Source organism: Schistocerca gregaria, chromosome 3, assembly GCF_023897955.1.
Source record: "Schistocerca gregaria isolate iqSchGreg1 chromosome 3, iqSchGreg1.2, whole genome shotgun sequence".
Lineage (NCBI taxonomy): Eukaryota > Metazoa > Arthropoda > Insecta > Orthoptera > Acrididae > Schistocerca > Schistocerca gregaria.
Window position 1 is genome coordinate 895,431,644 of NC_064922.1, and position 26,397 is coordinate 895,458,040.

Sequence of the window (26,397 nt, forward strand, 5' to 3'; positions counted from 1 at the left end):
AAGTGAGGGAGGATGAAAATAAATAATTAAGAAAAGAATGTTAGATATTGGCTTATATCAGCAGCAAAAAATGTGTGTGTCCATCATACCTTCTCTGAAAAGTACTTACAACAGATAGTTAGGAACTTCCCTCATGATGGAAATAGACTGAATTTAATGGAAACAGATAGACCTGACCTCATTGAGGTCTTTTCAAAATGTTATCAGTGATCATGACACAGCGGTGGTAACAATGCTCACAAAAGTACAAAGGACAACAAGAACAAGCAGAAAGATACATATGTTCAGTAAAATAAACAACAAAATAAGTAGAGTCATATCTCAATGAGGAACTTGCAGCTTTCAGCGCAGGGCAGGAGCATGTAGAGAAATCATCTCTCAAGCTTAAAAGACCGGGTGACCATCCAACAGACAGATAAGCACCCAGCTGAACAGTTCATGTGGCAGGGACCCTCCATAGTATACAGTCACTGTCAAGAAACTTCTAAAGAAAAGGAGCCTACTGTATAATAGGCCTAGCATAGGACAAAAAATAGACAGTTGCTGAATGAAACGTGTGTGGCTGTGAAGAGAGCAATGTGTAAAGACTTCAAACACTACTGTAGCAGAATATTGTACAATGATCTTTCACAAAACCCAAAGAAATTCTGGTTGTATGTAAAGGCTGTTAGTTGCAGCAAAGTTAGTTCCCACTATCTAGCAAATGAGACAGCAACTGAAATTGAAGGTAGCAATACAAAAGCTGAAATCCTCAATTCTGTTTCAAATGTTCCTTCACAAAGGAAAACCCAGGAGAAATGCCCCAACTTAATCCTTGTACCATTGAAAAGATGAGCGAAATAAGTGTCAGTGTCACTGGTGTTGTGAAATTTGCACAAAGCTCCAAGGCCCGATGGAATTCCTAACAGATTCTTTACTGAATTTGCAGCTGAGTTTGCCCGTCTTCTAACTAAAAGCGTAGTAAAAGAGATCCACAAACTTACCATCCAGTATCCTTGATACTGATTTGTTGTAGAACCTTAGAACATGTTCTGAGCTCAAACATACTGAGGTATCTTGACATCTTCCATGCCAACCAGCATGGATTTTGAAAACAACTTTTACTTTTCTCAGACAACATACTGAAAGCTTTGGATCAAGGCAGTAAAGTAGATGAAGTATTTCTTCATTTCCGAAAAGCATTTGACACAGAATCACACCTACACTTATTACCAAAAGTTGAATCAAAAAGGATATCATGTGAAATTTATGATTGGATTCATTATTTTTTGGTGAGGACACAGCATGTCATTTTGGATGGAGAGCAGTAGTCAGATGTAGAAGTAACTTTAGTTGTGAGCCAGAGAAGTGAGCTGCGACCCTTGCTGCTCACGTTGTATATTAATGACTTTGCAGACAGTATTAATAGTAACTTCAGACTTTCTGCAGATGACACAGTTACCTGCAATGAAGTAATGTCTGAAAGAAGTTGCACAAATATTCACTCAGACCTTTACAAGATTTCAAATTGGTGCAAAGATTGGGAGCTTGCTTTAAATGTTCAGAAATGTAAAACTGTGCACCTCACAAAAAAAAAAGGAAAGAAAGAAAGAAACAAAGAAAGAATCCTATGACTATAATATGGACAAGTCACAGATGGAATCTACCATCTGAAGTAGCTGGGTGTAACACTTTGTAGGGACATGAAATGGAACGACCACATAGATTTAATTGTGGGTAAAGCAGGTAGTAGACTTCAGTTTATGGGTAGAATACTGGTGAAGTACAACCAGTCTACAAAGGAAATTGCTTACAAATCAAACGTGTGACTGCTCAAGCATATGGGGCCCATAGCAAATTGGACTAATATAGGATACTGAATGTATACAGTGAAGGGCAGCACAAATGGTCACAGGTTTGTTTCACAAATGGGATAGTGTACAGTTATACTGAAGTGAGATTCCATGATGACTCATGTTACATTTTGAAATCATTGTTTTATTATGTTGACTTGTTATCAGTCTATAAACCCATATTTTCTTTTGTAAATCATCATTATTAATTGTGTTGTTTAAACAAAGATCTTGAAGTGTTAAAATGCATATTAGGCTGGCATTCAAATGACAGAGTAACAGATTTATAAAAAATTTTATATCATGTGAAATATTGCAATATATTGAAAAAGGCGTGTGACTCATGTTACTTGCTACATCTTGTCTGGGGGAAAAAAAAGAACTTTTTTCCTGCAAACAGAGAAATGAAAATATGACATTATGTGCCAAATAAGATAAACTTATCATTAACATTTCACTCTTTGAACACCATGAAAAATTATAAGAGCATGGCATCTGGGAAAATGAATTGTAAATTCAATTAAAAGCCAGAGAAATGGAAATATCCTCCTACATTGACAACATCAAGTGGATTAATTTTCTTTATAATTTTGTCACATTTTACAGGCTATTTTCAACAGTGACCAGCACACTACACTGCACTGATTAAGTAACAATTTCCAAAAACTGCATGCACTTCTGCAGCATTGAATTTACTGTCATATTCTACTTTGTACCAATCTCCAATTTTCACACTGTCTATAGTTTCCTCAGCATAATGATCTTCAGAAGCAAAATCCTTTTGAGACCGCAGTTATGTCTGTAGTACTCCTTTCTTGTAGTGAAAGCAGTGAATGCTTTTTATGTTTGGGACTGATGATATGGAAGAAATCATCCAGATTAAGTTTCACAATCCTTGCTTATGTTGACACAATTGTAAAAACTTTTGTTTCTGCTTCTGCTGGCTTTTTTGAGCTGCTTCCAGATGCTGCTTCTTAAATTCTTCATATTTTCCTTCACTCTGTAGATTTTCCCTTCTCTTACTCTGTCTTTCTGCTGCTGCTGAGGGCATACATAATAAGGGTATCTTCTTCGAATCTTAAAATAATACAACTGTGACTCATATTATGTGATTCACATTACACATTTAATCTTCTGTTTTTACAATACTGGATGAAATTGGGAAATTTGTAATAGTGATATTAGTTACACATTCACACTAAGAAGTAAATTACCAGACAAGATAAAGTTATCTCTAATATCTCTCTTGGTATAAAAACTTAATTACATGAAAGTGACTCATGTTTCAAGAAAGTTCATGCTGTTGTATTATATTATTTGCCTCAACCTATGATTTACCTACTTCTGTTTTATACTTTTTAAGCAATACATTAGAGTATGTAACAGTAATATAAATAATGATATGCCAATTCTTAACTGCCAGTTAGTTGAAATGAAGGTCCAATAATCCACACTCTCATGACACGAAGAACATATAGCGTTATAAAAATGGCTACAAATTATGAAGCGAGGGCAATAATGGGCCACAAAACATTGTTGCCATACAGTAAAAAGCCCAGCTTTTTTCAAAAAATACATAAAAAGAACTAAATTTTGAACGTTTACATATCATAAGTGTGTCCTACTTTACGCGGAATATCCCAGAAACTGAACTGGCAGACTCTTGAAAACAAATGTAAACTATCCCAAGACAGTCTAACAACAAAGTTTTGAGAACCAGATTTAAATCATAACTGAAAATATACTACAACTTCCAAGCTATCATTCACATAGGGACCATGAGGACAAGATTAAGTTAATTGCATAGAGTCATTCAACAATCATTCTTCCTGTGCTCCATACATGAACAGAATTGGAAGGAACCCTAATAACTGGTACAATAGGATGTATCTTGTGCCATGCACTTCACAGTGGTTTGCAGAGTATGGATATAACATAGATGCTTGTAGGCCTATCACATACCTCAATGTTGGGCAAAGTAAGGTAGGCCTTGGGTGAAATCTGAGGCCAATTAGATAGCGACTTTATTGAAAAGTTTACATTTTGCTTCTTTTATGGTACACTTTCACCTGTGTCAGTTTTTGCTGCTAATTATGATACACCCTGGATCCAAATTTTGCACCTGAGTGCTTCTGGCACTCCTCTGAGCTCTGTGCCTACAACAGCCACTTCTGTTTTAAACTTCCCAGTCCAAAACTGGGCAACTCATTTTCCTTAATCTTCAGCTGAAACCATAAGTCAGCCGTGGAAGATAAAATCTGTGCCGTAACAAAGCGAGCAGAAATGGAAGGCTCAAGCATTTTGTTTCAGTGCAGGTGATGCATTTGGTTTTGCAATACATCCATTGTGATAGGTAGAATTATTTGCAAGAGAAAGGATTCAGCCCTGGAAAAAAAGCTGCTTTAATCTGGAAAACTAAGTGCACCACAATACAGTTAAACATTTATAAAAGTTACAGCTGGCTCACACTTAATTAGTTTAATGAAATGCTTCAAAATCTGTTTTTCCAAATGTTTCTTATATGTCTCTAACTTAGCACATAATATTGTTCAGTGTTGGGGGGATTCAATGTACATTTATGTGAAATAATACGTTTGTGTTAAGAAGAGCTATAAGGATGCACAGTGTTTTGTATTACAGTAGAGTCAGATGATTCTCATTTACTGATAATAATCATAAGTATTCGGTTACGGTATCTGCTACAGAAACAAATAAAATTAGGCTTGGGTAGGATTTTCAGGATTATTTGTTTTTGTTTCCATCTGGATAAAGATGAGAAAGGTGAACAAAAGTAAATCTGAGGCTAAGGAAGTGTAAATGGAATTTGAAGGGCAGTGTGAGCGGGGTCAGTCACGTAAGTCCCAAATCAGTTTTCAAAGCAGAGCCTTGAAATAGCTAAATTATGGAAAGAAATATATAATTTCGGTATGTCGATTCGATTATGTTAAATATATTGTACTTCTCATAGGTAAAGAGTGACAAACACGCTAATTAGATTAGTTTTATATATTTTTTAAAAAAAAGCACACAATTGCTCTAAATAATACATTGTTTTAATCTAAATTACTTTTAGTGTGACATGAGATGATGAAACTAAGGAAGAAATAATTTATTTTCATATATGTGATCGAAAGTTATTTCACTCATAAAGACACCGGTGACATCTCAATACGAACGTAATGTCAACCCCACCCTAAAACCATTAATTTATTGAAAATTAAATGAAAAACATAGTTTCGAGATAATGCTCAAAATAACTGTGCCCCACACACACACAAAATAAAATCGTCATTTAATTCAAATGGCAAGGTATCATTTAATTATACGGAATAAGATATGATGCGTTCTCATTAACTTATTTAAAAGCCCGCTACCAATGTCTACAGATACCAACACCGGTGAGTGAAGGTTCTAACGGAGAAACATATTTCATTATATTAAAAACACATCACAGTTTCACCACAAATTTTCGATAAAGAGTGTACACATTCCGTTCTCATCGAACTCCACACTTAACCCTGTGCTGAATCTGTCTTTCCTCCAAATACAAGCCTACACTGACGTTTCAAAGATAGTGCTTCCTGACATTTTGGTCACGTGTAAGCTCTTCGACCAATTACGTCAATCGTGAGACCCCCATACGTGGCATGAAGTACGAATCCTCTTCCACGTCCGCCATTTTGACATATACTATTAGTGTGCGGCCTGGTAAATGTGCTAGCATTTCGTAAGAAAGAGTGTGTCACGGAAGCTGTGAGCGTAAGTATGTTGCAGCATTAACAACGGGAGCATCACACGTGTTGTCTTTAAACTATATAAATGTGTGTAAGATGTTTTAACGTGCTATCGAGCAGTAATACATTGCAGTGGTTGCAGAGGAAGGTGACAAATAGCTACCTTTTCCGTTGGGTTGGTCGTTGTGTATGTTGGTGCATATTGTTATTCGGTACAGAAATTATCGGTTTTCATTTATAATTCGGGGGCGGCCTTGCTCGCTGTAAACTGGTTGTTGTCGTAAAATATAATTTGTTAGGAGCCGGTGGTTGAGTCATACAATGCCATTTTAGAATCAATAGCCTTGCCCGTTGCTTAACCTCAAAAGTTGGGAATAGCATGCTTTCTGATGTTGGTGACTGAAAGTGTTTCATTTCTCTACAGGTGTTTGTACTAATTAAGTAAACATGGGAAATGTTTTCGCAAATCTCTTCAAAGGCCTATTTGGCAAGAAGGAAATGAGGATATTGATGGTGGGATTAGATGCTGCCGGAAAAACCACCATTTTATATAAACTGAAATTAGGAGAAATCGTAACAACTATTCCAACCATAGGTAAGTGAAACTGTGATTGTTAACTTTGTTTGGTTACTTTGTATTGTAAGTAATAAGCCAGTCGTGACATTGACAAATTCACTTGAACGTCATTGTGGTATGATACAATAGAAAAGCTTACAGCTAAAGTGTGAATGGCTACGCCCATTTATAGACTGTTTTGACACATTTCTTGTGACGTGTACACTACTGACACGTTGCACCCTGAAAAATAAATTCTTAGCAGTATGTAATTTGCATTGTATTTTAAGTGACTTATCACTCGAATTTCGTAGAGGCACGGGAAAAAATTAATGAATAGGTACCAAAGCCGAAAGACGTCGAATATTAATGTTTACTTCAGAATTGTATTCAGCTGTGAATAAAATGTACATTTATATTCAGTGTGGAAGTTGGGGAGAAATTGAAATATATACTGCATAGTTCATAAATACAGACAGTAGTGAACCCACTTTGTGTGCGTTATATTGATTAGTTGGCCTAGATTTCTGAGAGTTAAATTTTTGCTCAAATTTTTACAGGGATGAGTGCTAAAGATTAAACATCTGTGCTGTATTAGTTCAGGTGGAATTGACTGAATATTAAGGTATCAAACTTGTGTGAGTGGCTAAATGTAGAATTCAATTTTGTCATGTCCATTATGATTGTCCAGGCTGTTATGCCGTGGTCGGTTGATGAATTTTGTCTCAATTCCCAACGTTTCGTCCCCGTCTGCGGGAGACATCTTCAAGGGGGTCTGTAGCTTGATGGAAGGTCCAACACACCCGCTGGCTCGCTACTGACAGTTTTGTGTTTGAACAGTACTGTAGTGCAGTTTTGAAATGTTGACATTTGCAATGTAGTGTTCCAGTTCATTACTGTAAATGCTATGCTTCAGCAAGGAGTGAAAGGTAAATTGAATATTCTGATTTGTCAGTGACATTGACAATAAAATTTGTTCATTCATTGGCTACAAATGACAAAGTTTAACAGTAGGACTAGTAGTTCTGTATTACAGAAAGTATAAGGAAATGTTTTGGCCTGTTTAAGAAAAGTTTGCTCCATCAGTTATCTTTAGATTATAAATATGTACAGCACAAATTGAGGATTTCCAATTACTGAAGTTTGTTTACAGTAGAAACTGCACAAATATAAAATTTGCTAATGTACTGTTAAACTATTTGAAATATCTTCTTCACATAAGTGAGCAATAACTAGTTCCATTCTATTGAGCTACATGTTATGGATGTATGAGGAAGTTCCATATGTTAAACTGTTTGTGTGGTTGTTTAAGATGATTCCACTGCAGTTGTATACCTGGTTATGAACGTCAGCGGCAGTTGTTTACAGGACAGTACCATAAGAACAACTTAGCCAATAAGCTTGGTTGCCATTACTGTTCAGCTCATTGTTGGTGTATCTGACTGACAGAAGTTAACAGGATGAAATGTGAACAAACATGGAGGCCAGAAAGGAATTGTTAAGGTTGCATTTTCAGTGTGTTAGGTTTATTGTATTCAATGAAATGTCAGAAGCTAGAAAGAAATCTGTACAGTAAAAGAGTGAGGATCTTACAAAAGTGCTTAGCTGCACATTAACATCAAACATCAGTGTATCAAATATAAAACAGCTTAACTGCAGCAGTCATCAGACAAGACTGGACAAATCACCCATTCCATGCATGTCACATTTTACTCTGAGTGAATGTGTGGTTCAATTTGTTCAAATTTATTATATTTATTATTTGGGGGGAGGGGGGGGGGGCAGTTGTTACAGTGACAGGCTTCAAATTAAGTGTAAAGACACTGTCACAGGTGGTGTATTATTTGCCTTTTTATTGAAAAATTTTGTACTGCCAATGAGTGTGTCAATGTCCATCACCTAATGCATGATGTCTATAGCTACACTTGGATATTTCCTACATTGTGGAAACTTGTCAGGACTGAAATTTTGTGTTTGTTGGCAATTTTGTCACATGTAAAGTTACTTTGATTGGGTAACTGTAATCCAGGTGTGATAAAGTTCTGGCACTTAAAGTTGGTTTGCATGCAATGATCTGTTAACATAAATCACATCTACACAGATTGTTGTATGTGCACCAAAAGTTTGTGTGAATTAGATGTGCGCAGGCCTGGAAGTTGGAGGATTGAGTAAAATTATTCAAACTTGTGGATACATATGTCATTTATAGAGATAAATCAGAGCATTTGGACTAGAAAGTTGCAGAGTTGATATTTATATTGGTTATTTGTTCAGTCTTGTTTTTAATATTTGCAGATGGACTTAATTTTTAAGTAGTTGTTAAGAATTATTGCTTTAGAGTTCATTGCTGTATTTATTGAAGTCTGTAGGAAATAAATGTTGATGAAAAGTTAAGAGCAAGAAACACAGCAATTGAAATGGGAAGATAATTATTAATCATTCTTTAATAGTGAAAATAAGTTGACTCAACAGCAAATGTGGGAACTGTAATATGAAGTTAGTTGCAAACTGATAACCAAAATGCGCAGTTCTGCCTGCTCTTCACTTGGAAAACTGTATTATATTGTTTTGCATAAGGGATTGCTAGCCGTCTCTCACTTAGTACTTTGAGATTTGGCCAGTACCTCACAGCTCTCCATGTTTACATAGTAGCACCTGCTAGTTATATGCCATATCTTGTGGCAATGTAGTTAAAATAATAACTATTTATTCTAAGGAAGAGTGCCATCAGAATAGTCTTAATGGAACATCGTGCAACAGTGCCTTCAGGGCTAGTGATTCTTATGCTTGTGTGTCAAATTTACCCCTGGGAATCTGGTTCACAGCAGGAATGACTATCTAAAAATGGAAAAAGATAGTCTGTAACTTGGCACAGTTGATACACTGTATTGAAATCCTGACTGCTTAAATAGCACACACGTTAGGTATTTCACTCAGTGCCTATTTGAACATTGAACATTCTAAGAACATTCTCCTGTTGCTTAAGAGCTCAGTGTCACTGTCAGCTGCTCATGCGGCGAAGTTGCTTTCCTCATAAAAAGCATTTCCCCATGTTATATGAAGAGTTAATTGTGTATTGGAAATGTTTGTTTCTATGTCCATTAAAGTGTTACTCTAGTTTGGGTTTTCCCAGTAAGGCTGGTATTACACTATCATATATTTTTGTCAAAGTTGATATGTCAACTATTTATGTCAAAGACATTTGATAGTATATTAAGGAATATGATCAAATCTAGAGCCTCACCGTAGATTTGATCAGAAGCCGTTAGTGTTCTGTTCACCGCATTGCGAAATGTAACTGCTTGGAGCAGTGGCATTGCTACAGTTATTTAACATATCTGTAGTGTGTTTGTCATTATGGCTTCAAAATTTACATGATGTTCCTTACTCATTTTAATGACCTTGCTTTAACTGGGATAAGGGGTGAGCAAGGGGCACATTGTGTGCTAATGGCAGACGGAATATGCTGCAATCAACTTCATATCCACAATCACAGCAATAGGCCTACCCATCCACTTCTACATCTGGAAACATCTAGGCCAGCTTTTCAGCAAGCTGGAGTAGAATTGGTGGTCACACTGTAAAATATTTTTTTTCCCTTAGCTTTCATTCTACTTTAACTCTGGATGCCACTAATAAAAAACTGTCATTTATTTGGTACTTCTTATTAATTTTGTAGTTGCAATTATTTTCTTCAATATGCACTGTTTTGAGTGCTGTGTTCCAAACTAGAGTTGCTTGATCCTGTATCAAGAAATTTCAGTGGTAGTATATTCTCTGCACAAATAGCATTTATCAGGTGAGTGTTGTTTTGTAATATGAGGAGCCACTTCACTGACAAAGTACTGAAATGTGCCCTCATCTGTTTATAAGTAATTTATGACTTGACGTCATCCACTTGCAGCTGTCGTAACAAATTTTGCTAAATGTTTGTATTATCTCAACCTAAAACTCACGGCTTCATCCAAGTATGTTTTCTTTTTTTGTGCCGCTTGCCTTCCAAATGCGCACGCAATGCAATTGTGGTACAAGCAATGGCAGTGCTTAACAAGTTGTTGTTGTTCGCCATCTTTAACTTTGACAAAAAATATGACGGCAGTGTAATACCACTTTTTAGTGCCGTGACAAACATCTTTGTCAAAGAAATTTTGCGAATATTTGATCATATTTCTTTGGCAAAGAAATGTGATAGTGTAATACTGGCTTAACTCAAAAAGTAAATTTATGTCTGAAAACTTCTGTTGCTCAAGGAACCACTGTCTTGTCCGTTTGATACATTGCCAACTTCATACATTTTTATTGTATGTTTTTAAGACAGATTGTGAATACTTACCATAAAAGTATTTCCTGAGAGTCTGAACTAAACTGAAATAATATTTCTGTAGCACATTCAATTGCTATTGAAATTTCTTTCCTGGGCTTATCGGTGGTGGACCAGCAGTAGATTGGCTGTGATACTTCCAGAAATTTATTGTATGTACAGACATTTGTGCAGGCAGATAACTGAATGTTAACTCACCATTAATAATTGTTCAGTGTGTGCTGTGATTTGAGTGCTTGGTGTCCTGTCTCTGAAAATATGCTTTTATGAAGCCTTTGGCAGTGGGGACAGTGGTTTCCGACATCTGAATGAAGCGTTCTACATTTTAAGTTTTCATACTGCTGTGCTATTAACTTTGGATAGGAAATGACATGGCAAGGCTTTGTTTTATTCAGAAGTTAACTTTTAATTTTAATAAAGTAAATTTACCTTTTGTGATATTATATGTATGAAGATGTGTGAAAGCCTTTAGTTTGTGTGAAGATGTTCCAAGTAATTGCCATGTTATCTTTCTCTGTAGGATTCAACGTAGAAACTGTGGAATATAAGAACATCAGTTTTACTGTATGGGATGTTGGTGGTCAAGACAAAATAAGGCCTTTATGGCGGCACTATTTCCAGAACACACAGGTTTGTAATTGACTTGCTTTTGAGCTTCTGTGGAAAGCTTCTATAGATAATAACATATGTCAGTGTTGTAGTTGATAAAATTAGTGTAAAAGGAAAAACTGTAAATTGTTATAGTCAGGTATAAAATTACTTGTTAATCACTACCTTGTAATGTAGTTCTTAGTCAGAACTGTGTAACTATGAACTACCTTCTGCTGCCAACAATGCTTTAACTTGCAGTCATGTAGTTGTGTGGTGTACATGAGTACTCGGTTCATTGGCACTGACTGTAGCCCATTTAACTATCACTGACTCCCAATAAGCATTCGTGGAGTTTAAGCAAACTTTCACAAATGCAATGTAGCTTCCACAATTCCCAGTTGTCTTAGCTCTTTTTTCCATAGCAGCCAGTTAACAGTAATGGTGTAGACTGATGTAGGTAGCTGTATGTCATGTCTCTCATTATTGTAATGTTTAATGGTGGGAATAATATTGCAGCCATATTTTATCACAACACCCCAAGCTTACTTTTAGATCAATATTTTATGCTCTCATGTTAATGTACAGAGAGTACAAAGAAGTATTGCAAGCTAAAGTGGAATGGATGAAGATTCTAGTGAATCTGAAATCAGCATACTAGTCATAGAATGTGAAACATAGTGAAAAGTGCGAAAAGAAATCTATCATTAAATGCACTCCTAGATGTGAGATGTTGCCTTCAAAACTATGGGAATGAAAGAATGGAAATTTGCTGAACTATGTTATGAAGACAGTATGCAGTTTCATCATGTGACATAATTAAATAAATTTTCATTCTAAACTAAAGGAATGAAAAGCTGCTGACTTATATTATGAAGACATTACGTAGTTTCATCACTATGACACCATTAAATAAAACCGATCAAGATCAGTTTGTTAAAATTTATGAATACTTCTTCACCTCAGTGCAGGTCATTGGAAACCCAGAATGAAAAACGAAGAAAACAGTGATAGTGAAGTGCAAAATTAGAGAAAGGAATGAACTAGAGCCCATTTGTGCTGTCACTTTGCAAGGACTGCCTGGTGTATCTATAAAGCAAATTCCACAAAGGAGAGAGCTTACCAAAGGGAAGAGAGAGTACAGGAAATGATCATAAGGAACTAACTATTGCCATTAAGAATGGTATAAAGAAATAGAAATGCAGAGAGAGCAACCCTGGAAGGGGTAGTTGTAAGGGAAGTTATTTGCCTTCAGATCTTGGCCAGTAAAATAATCAAGTGTCTCTAAACAAAGAAAAAGTTCCTTGTCAAATTTTAACGTATATTTCACATACATTTCAGTCTTGTAATTCGGGACTCATATTGATGCTTGCTCCACTCTGCTGGAAATAAAAGGAGAAACATGCCTGGAGGAGAAAAATGAACTACAAACTACAGATACTTATATAAAAATTGTGTGTAAAGTAGTTTCATGTTTGATGTAATAAAGGAAGATGATCCAACTCTTTCATATTTACTTTGGCAGGTACCAAAACCATTATTTCAAAACTGTCAGTGAGGTGCTAGATAAGTTTGGTTATATGGTCTGTGCATCATGGTCCATACTAAGGAGCAAGAACAAGGAGAAAGCATTGTTTTCTGCACCTAGTTTGAGATGGAATCTTAAGAGTATGCAGTAAAGTTGCTTTGATGCAACTGAACTTAAGAAACAAATGAATTTCGATAAAAATACTATACATGTGTTCTTAGCCTGTTGCAACAGCCAAAGTAAAAAGTTGTGATTGCAGCACACTTGGAAAAAAGAGCACAAAATTTAATGATATTCCCCCCTTCCATTCTGTTCGTACCTGTAGTTACATGCCTCCAGACCTAGTGTTTGGTAGAAAAGATAAGATATCTTGTCTTCTAAAGAATATAAAGTTTTAGAAGAGTGTGGTACTCTTGAGTTCTAAACATAGATTGGATTGTTAAAAATTTAGAAAAGAAGAAAGTTGTCTGCTTTGCTAAATTACTTTGAAATTCCAGACGATGCAATAGTTTTACAAGAAATGTCCTTGACGAATATTGTATAAATATAAAAGAGAGAACTTGACAATAATTGTGTAACTATAACATGCAATACTTTGTGTAGCAGAGTTATTCTTTCATTACTTTCATGTAGCGTTGATGATAACTATTTCAGGTTCACAGTTACGTTAAAATAGTTAGGTTTTTGTTGTATTATGCTACTGTATTTCTAGTATTGTTGTTTAAATTTTAATATTTTTCGTTACAGTGCTTTATCGGTAAGATCTAGTAACCGTGTAAAAATTATAGTGTTCAGTAGTATTTATGGTGAAAATAGAAAAATTCATTTTATGAAAAATGGTATCTTTGCATTTGTCAAGTTTCGGAAAAATGCTCCTCAGTTTTCCCATCTCCCCAGGCCGCCAGTCACAATATCGCAGTGTAATTGAACATTGGTGGTGCATGATAGCTATCTATCATTGTTATCTGAATTTGCCAGTACCTCACAGGAAGAATGGTATAAGATATCCTTGGAAACTAGACAGTACCAGTATAACATTCATAGGTGGTAGCTGTTTGGAATGCCATGAGTTTCCTACTCCATATTAGGCACGGTGGTGTGTTTGATGTTCCAATATTTGTGTCCACCCCGTTGTGGTGAGGGAGTTATGTATAGCATAGTGAGGGATCTGGGTTAGGTTGGGAGTATATAGTTTTATTGTGAATTGGCAAAGCTAACAGATGTTACGTTAATTACCATCCACAATTGTTTCTTAACACCAAAAATCTTTCTTTCTTGATGTTGTCACACATTTAAGTCTTCAATTTGCATGAAGATGTTAATACAACCAACTGTGATTCCAGGTATAATGTAAATAAATCCCTGCTCCAAACCCCAGTCTGATTTTATGGGTATGTTATGAGTTTTCGATTCCTACGAACAGCTTTAAGCAACAAAAATTCGCTTGTAATGATGAGCAAGAGGATAACACTTATCGTTAACTTCTCGCCTAGTGCAAAGTCCAAAGTGACAGGAAAAAAGTGTAAGTGGCTCTTGTAAATACGAGGGTAAAAGAAGGGACCCACAAAATTATCCTGTACCTTGACATCAGTTTGCTGCTGATTTCTTCAGCATATTCTCAGTTTGAATGTAATAGATTTCTTTGAGACAGAAGAGCTGCCCACCAATCAGAACCAATTTAGAAAGCATCACTCATGCGGAACTCAGCTTGCCCCTCACATTCTGTGAATCATGAAGGGCAACGGGCAGATTACATATTCCCCAACTTTTGAAAACTGTTAGAAACTGAGCCCCAGTACAGACTGTGGAGATGCTTTGGGAACTCTAATGGGAATTTCTGGAGGGAAGATGACTTTCGTTTTAAGGAACACTGTTAAGAAAATTTAAGAGAACTGTCATTTGAAACTGGCTGCAGAATGATTCCACCACCACCATCGCACATTTTGTGTAAGAACCATGAAGAAATGTGAAATTAGGACTTGTAAGGAAGCATATGGACAGTCATTTCCCTTGCTGTGTACTTGCGAGTGGAACAGGAACATGAACCATACTGTGGTTTGTGGAATGTGATGTATTATTGAAAGACAGTGTGGAATAACTTCATGAGAGGTAGTTTTAAAGCCATCCTCAAGACTCGTGGCTTGGGTGGCAACGCCATGTAACAGAATAATTGAAGGCCATATTATGCATATGTGTTCCATGGTTGCAAAGAGTTCTACTACTGTTTTGAAATGTGTTTGAGGGCGGTAGAGATGTTGTGGCAGAACACACACTGTGATTCAAAACTACCTGAATTCTGGTTCATGAAACGGATATGAGGCTGGTGAAGTGTAACTTTCCTTCTAATGTGGTAGTATCTGGGGGCTGCCCTTGTCATTGTACTCTTAGTCCTTTACCCCCAAATCATTATAATTACTTTAAAATCCAAAATTGCTGTCTGTTACACAACATTTGTATAAATAATCTTCAATACTATGTTGAGTTAGCAAATCGGATAGGGTTTTTCGTGATTTACGTGGACTTCAGTGGTGGAAATATTTATTGAATCATCTCTTACAACTAACAATTTTTGTTACAATCATTGAAGAACTGAGCTAAATTTGCCTGATTTCTCTTCATTTCTATCAGAAGTGAATATACACAATAATTTTGTCAATTTGTTTTTATTAACTTTTGTTTTTATAAAAATGTTTGTTGTTCATAATCTTACACTTTCTTGAAAAATAAGTGTAAGTGGATATGTCAGCTATTCTGTTTCATATTCTGAAATATGAATACTAATGTTCAAAGATAAACATTGCATATTAATGTTGTAACATAACACTGATAGATTTTAGTGTTTGTATTGCCACATATGAACACACTATTGCATTTAATACTTTGTTGCTCCACCAAGCACCTTAATCACCACTTGGCATTGAAAGAATTAACTTTATAATTTACCCATAACTCAGTTCATGAAACCACACATGCACAAGGGTCTCCAACAGCCCCCGTTTATTCTGTGGCTTCTTTTTGGTGATAGCATTTCCCATAACCTTCCAGCAGTTCTCAATAGGATTGAGAGCAGGGCTGTTTCCAGGCGCGTCTAATACTTAAACCCCATTTTGTTAAAGGAATTATTTTACCTGAAATGTAGAAGTACTTGATGATTAATCGGGACAGCAATCTGCGTAGTGTTTGGTACAAATATTAGTCATAGGACTCATTTTCAAAGCTCTGTGGCAAGGAGCGGAGTCATCCTGAAAAATGCAGTTGGAAACCTCTCCAACCTGGTCTCTAATGGTTGGCATAAGCTTCCTTTCAAAAATGCTTATGTAGACGTCTGTGTTGACAGTGCCATTGGTGAAGTCCAGATGACCTACTCCTTGATTGTAAATGCACCCCAGATCATCTGTCTTTCTGGGTGTTTGACTGTGTGTTATGTATGATGGCAAACGATCATCATCTTTTCGATGTACAAACACTTTTCCATCTGATCCATGCAGATTAAATTTGGACTCATCTGAAAAGATTACTTTGTTCCACATCTCTGGTGTTCAGGTCGCATGTGCCTTTGCCCATTGTAGTCACTTGTCGCATTATCGTGATCAATAAAGGCTTCCTTCTAGGACAATGGGCTTAGTCCAACCTCAATTAGTCTGTCTTACAGTTCTACTTGTTACTGAGATGTTGCACACTTCTTCCCAGTCTTGCTTTAGTTCAGCTGATGACAGGTGATGACCATTGAGTGAAAACCTTTTTAATATCCTGTCCTGTTTGGCAGTAGGTGCCCTTTCCCGATCTCTCCCTTTCTGACAATCATTTCCCTTTTCCCCGTATTTTTTTCAGTAACCTCAAAATCATAGACTGATTCAATCCTATCTTAAAGGCTACCTCTGTGGTGCTGAGACCAACAGATGAATAAGCAAGTATAGCAGCTTTCTTTTCTGGCGTTAATTCAACTGATCTGCCCATCTCACTGCAAAAGTATCATCTCAAACTGGCAGTGTAAACACTGGTTTCATTGTAAAACCAAATGACAATAACAGTATGTTGTGTATTGTTGCATGAGGCCATATTATTAAGGCAAGAATGTGTCAACAAAGTTTAGCAACAATGGGACTGGTATAACCTGAAGCAAACTGCTTCAAAAGACAAAAAAGATGAAGTAATTCATGGTGATGCAATAAACATTTCCACCACTGTATATTAAATGACCACTTTAACACTTTCAGTAAACAATTTATTTTATTTAGTGTGTGTATATGTCACAGAAATATTAAAATCTCTAACTGCAAACAAATATCAAGTCCATGTATACTGTCTATTGATCAGTCTGTCATCACCAAGAACTCTGTTGGATTGCCATGAAGAGCTCTTGCAAGGTATCAGTCACTGATTTTGCCCCAATTTGATATATGCAAGGCCTGGCCCAAAATGAAAGTGACAGAAGTGAGTGCCCAGATGACCCAGCATTAAAAAAAAGGGTTTGTGGCATGGATTGGGGGGGGGAGGGGGTTATGAATCTTTCATTTTAACATATTTTCCAGGAAGCAGTTGTTGCAATGGAAAGACCACAGAATAATTGGAGGATCATGGGATTGAATCCATTTGCAGAACACTGTTGAGTTTACTTTCATTATCATAAAAGGCTGTGGAGAATCACAATTGCAAACAAATTTTCAGGAAGGTATTGTAAGGCATAAATGAGAATTTTGTATGTTAAATTAGTTTCATTATTTTTCAGTCATGATGTGCTGAGGTTAACATTCTTTGTAAAAATAGGGGAAGCAGTAATTCACTGCATTTTGCACACTATAAAAACTGAACTTGTGCAGTTACATGGATGTTCATGGTTACTATAAAAAACTATTCACTTTTAATAGAAGGTTCTCTATAATCTTGCAGCTTGGCTGCAAACCAACTGTAACACATCATGTCACCAAATGTTGGTGAGTATAGCACATCGTGTAAAGTGGAATGTATTTTGCTGCATCTTTACAGGTTGCAGGTTTTCTGTTTCAGTGAGTTAACAGAAGTTTTGAAGCTTTTCGATGAAATTCTTTACCTGAAGTCAAAAATAGACACTGCAGGGTTGCACTAGTTTAGTGCATTTACAGGAATCAATTTATTATCATCACTTGAATATAGTGTGAAGACAATCCATCCTCTTGTATTGTCATATCATCGTGGCTTTGTTTTTCCTGTAGAGAGTCGGATAACATAATAAATTTGTTGTGCATTAAGGGTTTTGTCTTCAGTTCTAAATTTTTCATTTAATTCTTTTGTTGAAATTATTAATAAAGACAATATAGTGAGCATATTTTGGTTTATTTGCAGTGTAAGTAACATGGAAATTAAAAATAAAAATAAGGTTCCATATAGGGATGCAACCCCATGACTCTTAGATTACTGTTCTGTACTCTGTTACGCCAGCCACTACTCGGAAACTACTCCAACAAAAATCACTCATGGCTAGCTCGATCCATGCCAGAAATGCGTTTTTCTCAAACACTTGACTATCTGGAGATTCACTTCAGAGCGAGACATGCAGTACCGTAAATTTGGAGGGAATTGATGAGTGGGTGTAGTCGTCTTGTCAGAAGACATTGAGTTACATGGTGAACAATTTGCTTTGCAGAACAACAGTCACAACTTAAAGAAGTTATTTTGTTCCACTGGTGCAGAGAATTTTGGCATATCTTCCAGTATTGGTTCCTACCTGATTAAGAACTTACCAGATCTATCATGGCAATTAAGCCAGGAGGATTGGTCCATGTGCACAGTGTCTTTAAGTCCCATTGTAGAATTAATCTGTCATGTATTTCTCCAGCAGTTATCAGTATTAAAGTTGTTTCTAATGAAACATTTCTGCAGTTTCTGGGGGTAGGTGATGAGAGTGAAACCTGCCTTTGCTGATGCTTGGAATGTCTTTGTGAAGAGGGAGGTTAGAATTGTTTTCTAGTTCTGTTTACTTCCGTACAAAGTGCACCTCTCCACTGTACTGTAGAAGTGGAGGTGGTGTGTGGCTAAGTTTGGGTTGCTGGAAAGTAGGTTTGGGTCTGATGGTGCCAGTTGACACGTTTTGTGGTTGAGCTGTCTATCAACAAGTTTTTTATTAGCACTATTCGTCCAGGATGGTGAGCAATATTCTGTGACAGGCTAAACTAGTCCCAGAGCTGAAGTACAAAATGTTGATGCAATTGATCCCCATAATGTGCCACAGATTCGGAGGTAGTTTTTCCCAGTTTTGATTTTGACTGCTGTTATAAATATTGTATGTAACTGTTCCATCAAATGACACCCCTAGATATTTTAGGTTATTGTGCCTGAAGAACCTTCTTTCAAGGTGGACAGTGAGCCTTTGGTTAGCCATTTTGTTTAGATGAAATATTGAGAGTTATATCTTAGTGGCACTAGGGTGCTAACTCCATTTTCAGAAATATGCTCTAACAGCTGATAGATTATTGGCAAATATGGACTCCGTAACGTCAAGATCTCTGAGCCTCATTGCAGAGCCATATTATCAGCATAGCCAAACTTCTTTGATGTGGTTCCATGTGTATTTGGGTATATCCTTGTCATAGCTCATTTATTAGCTTCATCTGTTAACTTAAATAACTATGTTGGCCATTAGTGCTTGGAAACATCGGTTACTGAGCCTATCATTGGTGAGATGACTTGTAGAAATTTCAGAGGCAGGTGTTACATCAATAAATGCAACTGAGGATTTCTCTTGATTCTGGAAGTCAGCTTCTATGACAGTTCTTAGGGAGAGGACTTGATCATTGCATTTGCGATTAGGTCTGAATCCTGCCTGTTCTACTGGTTTATTTCCGAAGATCTTGTGAAGTTTTCTATTGTACACTATTCTTTCCAGGAGCTTATGTAGAATTCGAAGTAAAGCTAGGAGTCAATAACTTTTGCTCCTGTTGTTTGGTTTACCTTGTTTCGGTAAAACTTAACACTTGATTCATATCATGTCGTACATTGCCCATTTTTAGAATGTAACTCAGCAAGCCATTTTTTCACATACTTGACACAGTGCAAAAGGAATTACGTGTGAATGCCATCAAAGCCTGGGGTTTCCCTGGTCCACGTTGTTAGGGCAGTTATTACTTGCCCAATGTTGACTGGTAGAGAGTATTCAATTGTAGCTCGTAGTTTGTTTTGTGTGCCATTAATTTCTTCCTAGCCCCAGTAGTATGTGATCAGCCTTGAGTTCTGGAAGTGGACACAATGCTGGAAGCAACAGGGTTGGAGGTAGCAGGACCATATGTGCGATCTCACAAGGTGCTACCACGTAAAGACCAAGCTTTCTTGCTTGATGCACAGAAGTCCATGGATTGGAAAGTCTGTCCACTTTATATGTCTGTGTCAGTGTTACCCAGCAACTCCTCTGCTATTCAGCATGCAGAATGATAAATCTTGTTGAAGTTCATTTTCTGTCCCTTAAAACAAGTTCGTATTGTTTATGCAATTGTTCTTTGGAAGTCTGTGTGTATTCAGGGCTGGGGTTGGCTACTTCAGTCGCCCACAGTGCTGCATTGCCCTGAATGTATGACATTACTTATTGGATTTTTTGTGCCTCGTTCCACACACTAGGTAGGATATTTTTGAAGCTTTTGATAAATAATATGGAGTGTACTGATATTCGCTCAGTAGTAAATGTTTGAAACTGCCTATTTTTAATTAAGCTCTCTTCAACCAATATTTCGGATTGTACTTGTTTGTTCCTTGCATATAGGCAGTGTGCTCCGATCCGATGCTACAGCTCTTCACATTATCGCCTAAAGATAACTATTGTTGCGTTGCGCAAAAGCCTGTGCATTGCCAAAAACATTAGCTGTTGAAGACATTGCTTGATGTTCAGTGTGCCTGCCGCTCAGTACTAATCCTTTCTCGAAATCGGATATTCGCTTGTTGATATTTACTTGCTGGTGCGAAATATCGTCACTATCTGTCTGTTTGAACCCTTGAATCGATCTTTTTGTCTATCTCACTATCTCTTGACTCTAACCAGTAGTTGAATTCGGTTTCGATCTTGGTAGCCTGTCCTTTTAACCTCTGTTCTACCAGTTGCATAGAATCTATTTCAAGCTTTTCTAGTCAGTTTGCCAGAACACCTATTTCATCTACAACATGGGTATTCACCACTTGCAGGCTGTTGACCTGTGCGCTCAGCTTCTGCATGGCTTAGGTAAGTGTCTATTGTTTATGCATTTGTTCTTTGGAAGTCTGTTTGTATTCATGGCTGGATGGTTAGCCATGGGATACTGTCTACTGTTTCTGAGCAAGTATTTTCCCCTCTGAAGCCACTCTCATCTGTCCCACGGTACAGTGCACCACAAGCTAAGTAAAAATAAAATCAACAAACATTATCTGTACATTTATACTTGACATGTAATTTTATGTTACTGTCTTGTTACTTTTGATTGCAAGAATAATTCATTACCAAGCTGTAGGGATATGCATCACTCTGGAATTATATCAGCACATTTGACCAAAAATGTCTGGGTTCTGTGGTTGGAGAAGGGTGGAAGAGAGAGACCTGAAGGGTGTCAAATAAATTTTGTGAACAAAGCTGTCATATTATCAGTGCATAACTTAAAATATTTTGTGGTGTGGTTGGCAGAGAGACCCCAAATGACAGGTTCAGCTATTTAATAAGAATTTTTCTTCCTTCATGTACAGTGGCACCTTCCCTTCCTAAATTGTTACTGTATTTAAACCTTCAATAAGTATTAAGTTGAATTGGGGATGCTTCAATCTACTTAGGACAGGTTCACTTCTACTTTGGAATATGGATGTGTGTGGCTTTTGTGTGGCAGGTTTATAAGTAAGTTTAATAGGGTGTAACTGACAATGCAGCTTGCCTGTGATGATTCCATGTTCCCTGAGGACGAGAAGTCTGTGCTGGTGAACTTCAAGACGGGACTGAGTCAAGCTGTTTAACTGTTTGGTAGTTTATAAATATATAATCACAGGTTCTGTTCACTGTAATTGCAAGAAAGTGTAGGGATAAGCATCACTCCTCTGCAGTGGTTATGTGTACTAAATTGGTGATCCCTTGATGCCTCAGAACATGTCCTACACACTGATCCCTTCTTCTCGTCAAGTTGTGCCCCAACTCTTCTCCTCAATTCTATTTAGTACTTCCTCATTCATTACATGATCTGCCCATCTAATCTTCAGCATTCTCCTGTAGCACCACATTTCGAAATCTTCTGTTCTCTTTTCTTGTCTAAACTATTAATTGTCATTGTTTCACTTCCATACGTGGCTACACTCCATACGATTTCCTGACACTTAAATCTCTACTCAATGTTAACAAATTTCTCCAGTTCAGAAAATCTTTCCTTACCATTGCCAGTCTACATTTTATGCCCTTTCTACTTAGACCATCATCAGTTAGTTTGCTCCCCAAATAGCAGAACTTGTCTACTACTTTGCGTCTCATTTACTAATCTAATATCATCAGCATCACCTGATTTAATTCAGCTACATTCCATTATCCTTGTTTTGCTTTCATAGATGCTCATCTTATATCCTCCTTTCAAAACATTGCTCTTCAGGTCCTTTGCTGTCTGACAGAATTAGTGTCATTGGCAAACCTCAAAGCTTTTATTTCTTCTCGATGGATTTTAATTACTACTCCAAATTATTCTTTTGTTCCTTTACTGTTTGTTCAATATACAGATTGAATAACATCGGGGATATGCTGCAACCTTTCCTCATTCTCTTCCCAACCAATGCTTCCCTTTCATGTCCCTCAACTCTTATAACTGCCATGCTCTCTGTATTTGACCCCTGCCACCTTCAGAATTTGAAAGAGAGTATTCCAGTCAACATTGTCAAAAGCTTTCTTCAAGTTTACAAATACTAGAAATGTAGGTTTGCCTTTCCTTAATCTAGATTCTAAAATACGTCATACATTCAGTATTGCCTTGTGTGTTTCGATATTTCTACAGAATCGAAACTGACCTTCCCCGAGCTTGGCTTCTACCAGCATTTCCATTTGTCTGTAAAGAATTCATGCTAGTATTTTGCAGCCGTGGCTTATTAAACTGATAGTTCGGTAAGTTTCACATCTGTCAACATTTGCTTTCTTTGGGATTGGCATTATTATATTCTTGAAGTCTGAGAGTATTTTGCTTGTTTCATACATTTTGGTCACCATATGGTAGAGATTTGTCAGGACTGGCTCTCCCAAGACTATCGGTAGTTCTAGTGGAATATAGTCTACTTCCAGGGCGTGTTTTGACTTGGGTCTTTCAGTGCTCTGTCAAATTCTTCAGGTAGTTTTAATCTTCCCATTTCATCTTCATCTTCTTGTATGTCTTCTTCCATTTCCGTAATATTACCCTCAGCTACATTGCCCTTGTATAGACCTTCTGTATACTCCTTCCACCTTCTTGCTTTTCCTTCTTTGCTTAGAACGGGTTTTCCATTTGGGTTATTGATATTCATACAAATGGTTCTTTTTCCCCCAAAAGTCTCTAATTTTATTGTAGGCAGGATCAATCTTATGCCTAGTGATACATGCCTCTACACATCCTTACACTTGTCCTTAACCACCCCTACTTAGCCATTTTGCACTTCCTGTCAATCTCATTTTTGAGATGTTTGTATTCCTTTTTGCCTGTTTCATTTACTGCATTTTTTATTTCCTCTTAGTCTTTTTACCTAGTTGATCCTCTGCTGCTTGGGATAGGTTTACTGTGATTCTTTAGCTTGTCTGCTTGGGAATACAGATGTTTGTGTGGTGGTTGCAAACTGTTATGTAGTGGCTTGTGTATATCAGGTTTCCAAATAAATGTCATGAAATGTTACTTAGTAGGCAGCTTGACTGTGATGATGCCATGTTCCCTAAGGACGAGAAGTCTGTGCTGGTGAACTTCAAGACGGGACTGAGTCAAGCTGCTAAGCTATTTGTTAATACGTAAATATATAGCCACAGTTCCTGTAGACAGTAATTGCAAGAATTATTTGTTTGATTGCTCATTTAATACAGTGTGTGCAGTAATGTTTCCATTTTTCAGGGGTTAATTTTTGTGGTAGATAGCAATGACAGAGAACGTATTGGAGAAGCTCGAGAAGAACTGATGAGAATGCTAGCAGAAGATGAGTTGAGGGATGCAGTTCTGCTGATATTTGCCAATAAACAGGTGAGAAATCAGGAAGTATCATTGATAAGTACACCTGTTTGCATTATAAGTTTGACTGGTAATTTGTGTGTACATGGTTATATTTGTATATTCTCATTGCATTGATATGGTCCTGAAATGTTTGGGTGTTGTGTATTTATTGTCAATGAAATGGAGAAATCTGAAAACTGTCAAAAGTCTAAACTGAGTGTTGGTAAAAATACCAAAAAAATGATGTGCAAATTGAGCACTGAATTGAAGGAAGGAGGAGAACACAAACAACATAAATGGACAAATTTAGCAGTGAAGGTAGTTATTGTGGCAAAATAACAAAGGTTAGCTCTTGAGGTAGCATGTTAGTTTGAGAAATGTCACATAATTTGCAGTAAATGTGGAAAACAGGAAGTAGGTTATGAGTTCCTGGGTATAGCAAAAAATTTTAAAATAGGAAATAAATTTCAACTGATAAAAGGCTTACTCATTTGTGTTCTATTCCTAAAGTTAGTTTTGGGAGTATGATTGTTAATAAAAGTATTCTAAAATTGGCCTGCTTATTTTGCTGCAATAAGAATAAGAATCTTTATTAGCCGTTCGGTATTTTCTTATACAGTAGGCTTTGTCAAAAAGTTCAATTACAGTATAAAGTTGGTTGTATTCTCATAACAATGTATATATAAATCATATGAATGTTAGTATAGTACAATAGCACACATTTGGAATTTCATATAGGTTTAATTTCACAATAAAAGGAAAACATTATACAAATTTATATTAAGCGGGTATTATTCATGACGACACATGTTGATAACACTCATTATCCTAAGATATTGATGCAAATATAGAGCAATTGAAATAGGTCTATGCCTATATGTTAGTGTTTTTCCACATTTAGATCCTACTACTATACTTACATTAGCTGTTTAGTTACAAAACTATGTATAAATTGAGGCACTCAGTTTTTATTGCACGCTTTATGTATTTGTTTCTGTTGATGAAAAGTGTACTCATGTCATAGAAGTGATAATTGTTTAGTATATCTCACAAACTGTTTGAGGCTCTATGTGGAGTAATCTTCGTTGGAACAGTGATAATGTTACATGAAATTCAAAGATTAAAACTGGTAGCTACAATTCAAAGTAGTTTTTTAGACTGGTTTCATTTATTGAGGTATTGTGGGAAGATACTGCAAGGGATTAATTTTCATTTTATGAGTAAGCAATGGGAATTTCATTCGTGGAATAGTCTAGAGTTCTTAGCAGACACCATTGTATTGATGTGTTTCTTCATATATCTAACAAAATTCTACCACAGGCAATTCAAATGCCATTCCATAGTGAAAGTGTGCCTTCAGGCACTCCTTGTCTCACACATGCTACATAGCAGACAGCCCTAGTGCGCATGTTCTGCTCATCCATGAGCTGTTTGACCACCCCTGCTCCTGTGTGCTTGGCGGGTGCAGTCTGATAGTGTACATTATGGCCCAGTTGTAACATTGGCCACCCCTGCCCACCTGTGCTCATGTATACCTGGCTGTACTTAAGCTGAAACAGCCTCCCTCCTTATCAGGAAATTATGGATAGGATAGTAATTTGAACATGAAAAAGTTTACTTCGCTGCAATATTAATGCTTGAAGTTTGTTGTGTGACAATGCTAAAAATATCCATATGATATGTTGGTTGGTGCATCCAAGTGTGAAAATGGATTGGATGAGGAGGTGGAGAAATAGTTAACTAGGCAATATCATTAACATTTTTAGTGTGGAAATGCTGTTAAACTATTCTTGACACAACTTGTTTGTCCTCTTATTAAAGCTTGCAAACTAGTTTGTGGACCATACTTAGGTCTGAATTCTGGATTTCCAGTAATACAAAAGCTGGAGTGGAGTAAGCAGATATTAAATTTTATGTCAGGAAAGTGTGCAACTGTGTCATTCCTGATTTAAATAATGAAAACTTCACAAGTTACTTATTTTCTTTTTCATACTTAGCACAACTTGTTTTGAGAACATATTCTAATTTTCAAGTGCATTTGTTTACATGATTGTTCGGTGATTTTGCGTTTGTGATTTTCTACCTCCCTTGGGTTTTTTGAGGTTGGACTGCAATTGGAAAGTAGGACAATATGGATCTGAATATTTTTAAATGTTAATGTTAGAAATGGTATTTTTGTTTACGTACTTATAGTTATTGTGCTGCCTCCGTTATGTGGAACATCACGCACATGCAAATCACTTACACTGTTTCTTTGCAAAACATGCTACAAATATATAACACCACCATTGTTTCACAAAGTTTGTGTGTGTGATTACAAAATGTACATATTTGTGAAAATTGTTAGTTATCATACACAAGAGAAATGTTTGAAGAAATTAACTGATTCACTATCTAGTTTGTCATTGAGAGTATTTTCTCATTGCTGTTTATACTGTACACAAATTTCAAGCTCCTCCATTAAATCCATTGAATGAGATTTTGGGAAGTGGCGGAGTATCTTAAGATTTTCTTCTGCGTTGTTGAATGGTTCTGTAGGCTGGGCATGTTCTCAGTGGGAGGGAACTTGTAAAATGGGAGTATTGCCAAGAATATTTCTTTGGCCCAGGAAGATTCCCAAAAATTGAATTTCTGAAAATGTTTAGATTTGTAATGTTTTAACACTTGGTTACGGTTACAGTTAAAGAACCTTAAAACTAGGTTAACTAAGTAAATTTG

General features: G+C 36.6%; 1 protein-coding gene across 1 annotated transcript in view; it reads left to right on the plus strand.

The window, feature by feature from the left end:
• The first annotated feature begins 5,432 nt into the window (after positions 1-5,432).
• Positions 5,433-26,397, plus strand: part of LOC126355147 (ADP-ribosylation factor 1) — a 34,528-nt gene continuing 13,563 nt past the window's right edge. The window contains exons 1-4 of the mRNA XM_050005342.1: positions 5,433-5,591; positions 5,991-6,161; positions 10,964-11,073; positions 23,584-23,709. Of these exons, the coding sequence (XP_049861299.1) occupies positions 6,014-6,161; positions 10,964-11,073; positions 23,584-23,709 (384 nt within the window). The 5' untranslated portion in view covers positions 5,433-5,591; positions 5,991-6,013. The remainder of the gene's footprint in view (positions 5,592-5,990; positions 6,162-10,963; positions 11,074-23,583; positions 23,710-26,397) is intronic.